The 3931-nt window shown below is 36.5% G+C and overlaps 1 protein-coding gene across 1 annotated transcript; it reads right to left on the bottom strand.

The window, feature by feature from the left end:
• Positions 1–2778, bottom strand: LOC112158677 (gastrula zinc finger protein XlCGF8.2DB-like). The gene has a single exon (XM_036212636.1). It carries the CDS (start codon positions 2633–2635, stop codon positions 1754–1756), a length of 882 nt encoding a protein of 293 aa, XP_036068529.1. The 5' UTR covers positions 2636–2778; the 3' UTR covers positions 1–1753.
• Between the last annotated feature and the right edge of the window lie 1153 nt (positions 2779–3931).

The raw sequence follows: 3931 nt of genomic DNA, 5'->3' as shown, positions 1-3931 counted from the left end.
CTAAAACTAACTTCAGCGCAGTGAAGTTAGTTTTTGGTTGGATATGAGTTGGAGATGTTTCAGAGCTGAAACAGGCAGATTGAAGAAAGACATCAAAGAGTCAATCTGACTGATGAAACAATCACATGATTGGATGGAGCTCTGTGATCTGAGCTCAGTCCTGAGTTCAGCAGTCAGAACTGGACTTGAGGAGTCCAGCTTTGGAACCTGCAGAGAACCAACAAACAGCAGAAAGCCACACTGTGGGAAAGACTCCACACTTCTGACTGATGTTCACGTCCACTTTATTCTTCACAGGAAAGATTGGAACAGAACACTGACGACTAAAAAGAACAGAGAAACACTTCTAATCTCTGATACAAAACAGGAATCACAACAACACAAACATCAGTCGCACTCTTTATCTGACTCTTTATTTTAGCTTTTTTTTTCCACAAAATGGTAACTTGCTCACATGACTCAACAAAGTCTGAACTGAAGTCAGTTTTAGTCTAAAACAATAAAATGAAATGTTTACCTATCAGATAAAAAAATGAAGAAAAGACTTCTAGTGTTGTCATGGTAACACAAACACACAGACAACATTATCTCAGAATAAACTACAACCACAATGGTTAACTTAAAGCAATATAATAAAGGTACAAAAAACTATTAATAAAAATCAACCAACAAAAATTGAGCATTATTAACAAAATTATAAAAATCAAACCTTAATGTCATAATTCAGAACAAAACATTTCAACTCCAAGTATATGTAAGAAAAGAAATTTCATGATCAAGTTAAATATTTTTGTTAATCAACACAACAATGAAACTCATGATGTTTAGAATTATTTATACATTTCTTTATTTTGATCAATGTGATCATAGTGGCTTATAAATGATGAAAACCTACAAAATAGTTTTAGAAAATGAGAATATTCAATCAGAAGAATCATAAAGGATGTTTTCAGCACATGTCAGATTTCAGAAAACTGTTTTTTCTCTGCATTCAATAATCACTTGTTCCTCCTTTTCATTGAATGACTGCATCAATGTGGTATGGAGGCCATCAGCCTGTGGCTCTGTGTACATGGAATGAAAGCTCAGGTTGCTTTGATAGCTGACTTCAGCTCATCTTCATTGTTGGCTCTGCTGTCTCATCTTCCTCTTTAAAAACACTTCATATTATTGACATTATTGTTTTGTATTAATTGTAGTATTGAAACTAACTGTGGGGAACATCTAAATATTTCAAGTAATTATTATACATAATATACACAATAATTAAACCAGCGTTCGCTCTGTGGTTCACACCAGACGCGCATTTTTCCACTACAGTCGACAGGCGTTTCTGCTAGAGCTTTTTTTTGTTTTTGTCATCATGGGTAATAAGTCAATCACCTAAAGATATTACCCCGTGTTTCTGCTAAGAGGAGCTGCTTTCTGTCTCTCTCTCGTTGTTTTACAGCCAAAATATTGACGAATGAACATTATAATACACTTTTTAAAAGTTCGTTTTACATGGCCATTAAAATAAGGAAAACATGTTTTTCACAAAACTGAAACCATTATTGTTTTTTCATTCCGAGTTCTCTGTTGTGAGTTTCCCTTGTTTTCAAATAGGCCCTGCTTTATGAATTCTCATGTGTCTTTTGAGACTTGATTTCTGACTAAAGCTTGAATCACAATGTTTACACAAAAAAGGCTTCTCTCTTGTATGAGTTCTCTTGTGCGATTTAAGATAAGATAATGTGATAAAACTTTTATCACATTATTTACACCAAAAAGGCTTCTCTCCTGTATGAGCTGTCATATGTGTTTTGAGACTTGATTTCTGACCAAAACTTGAATCACATTGTTCACACATAAAAGGCTTCTCTCCTGTATGGATTCTCATGTGTGATTTAAGATTACATTTTTGATTAAAACTTTTATCACATTCTTTACAAGAAAAAAGCTTTTCTCCTGTATGAGCTCTCATGTGTCTTTTGAGATGGGATGGTTGAATAAAATGTTTGTCACATTCTTTACACATAAAAGGCTTCTCTCCTGTATGAGTTCTAATGTGTGTTTTGAGACTTGATTTCTGACCAAAACTTGAATCACATTCTTTACACATAAACGGCTTCTCTCCTGTATGAGTTCTCATGTGTCTTTGGAGATTAGATATTTGACTAAAACTTTTATCACATTCTGTACACATAAAAGGCTTCTCTCCTGTATGACTTCGTATGTGTTCTTTGAGATAAGACATACGACTAAACTTTCTGTCACATTCTTTACAAGAAAAAAGCTTTTCTCCTGTATGAGTTCTCATGTGTTTTTTAAGATGAGATTTCTGACCAAAACTTTTATCACATTCTTTACACATAAAAGGTTTCTCTCCTGTATGAGTTCGTATGTGTACTTTGAGATAAGACATACGACTAAACCTTCTGTCACATTCTTTACACATAAAAGGCTTCTCTCCTGTATGAGTTTGTATGTGTTCTTTGAGATGAGACATATATCTAAACCTTCTGTCACATTCTTTACAAGAAAAAAGCTTTTCTCCTGTATGAGTTTGCATGTGTGTTTTGAGATGGACTGTTTGATTAAAACTTACGTCACATTCTTTAGAGACATGAGGTTTTTCATCAGACTTAGTTCTCATGTAGACGGACACGTCGTGTGGAATTGTTTTTCTTTTTCCAGACCCTGCAGAGGAATGTTTCTTTTCTTTTGAGGATTGTTTTTGTTTCTTAACCAAAGTTGTCAACTTGAATTTTTTTCTAACATCAGAGTCACACTGACCTTCTGACATGTGAGAGCTGGCCACACTTTGGACATGACTTCTGTCTCTTCTCTTCCTCTGATCTCTGTTCTGTGGCTCTGTCTCTTCATCTGGAGTTGATGTTGATTCTTCATGTTGGTTTCCTTCTTCATCCTGACTATCAGTTCCATTAAAGCTCTGCTGATTGTTTCCATCTGCTTCACTGTCAACATGTTCCTCCAAAGTAGGAATCTCCATCAAGGTTTCAGTCTCCTGCTTCAGATCAAGCTGCTCTTCATCCTGACTGATGCAGAGTTCTCCTGGTTCCTCTTTCATCGGGGAAGGTTCTGGATCCTGCAGTTCCTCTGGAGTCTGTGGAGGTTCTGGATTCTCCTGGTCCACTCTGAAGTTCCTCTGCTGGTTGCAGAGATCCTCTTCAGTCGACCAATGCTGGGGGAGGACTGCAGGGACACAAACACAAGAAGGGGGGGCTTTTAGACGCTGACAGGACTTTGGTGTCAAGCACCAAGAAACTAGTTCCACTGGACGGACAAAAGTTCTGAAGGACTGGAAAGAGAGCAGAGACACAGAAATGCTGAGAACTGATGACTTGAAGGAACTTTGTTTGTCTTTCATGAGGACAATGCTGATCATTGGGGAAAATGCCTGACGAGGTGTGCTTTAGAAGAAACTAGGGCCACAAACCATTATTTCAATAGTCGACTAATCTCTGATTATTTTTTTCAATGAGACTAATCGTTTCGTGTGTCGACTGGATGTAAAACACACATCTTAACCATTATTAGCTTTATACTTGACCAGTTTCAGCTATATGCTAACTAAAATTCCAGGGGGTGCAGAATTCCAGGGCTACACAAGCACATCCTTATTGTACCACCTCAGTACTATCTCATCCAAAGATTTGTGTACTTTTACTACATAGTTTGGGAAATACCTAGTACCTGATCATTACCTTTTAGTCAGAGAGTACTGTATAAATTGTCAGCCTTGAGGTAGAAAACATGACTTTGGTCATAACTCCAGACACTGACTAGTATTTTATTGTTCTACTAGTTGTGTACTATCACCTCACACAGATTTGTGTATTCTTACTGTATGGATTTCAAAATACTGAAAAAATAGATGATAGTGGAAGACCTGTAGAACAAGGATAAACTATTCAAGGTCTGGAATTAT

Source organism: Oryzias melastigma, linkage group LG7, assembly GCF_002922805.2.
Source record: "Oryzias melastigma strain HK-1 linkage group LG7, ASM292280v2, whole genome shotgun sequence".
Classification (NCBI taxonomy): Eukaryota; Metazoa; Chordata; class Actinopteri; order Beloniformes; family Adrianichthyidae; genus Oryzias; species Oryzias melastigma.
The sequence above is the reverse complement of the archived record's forward strand: the minus strand, read 5'-3'. Positions and strand labels throughout refer to the sequence as shown.

Excerpts from the sequence above, each read along its gene's own strand:
- LOC112158677 (XM_036212636.1), bottom strand. The coding sequence starts at position 2,635 with ATGAGAACTAAGTCTGATGAAAAACCTCATGTCTCTAAAGAATGTGAC.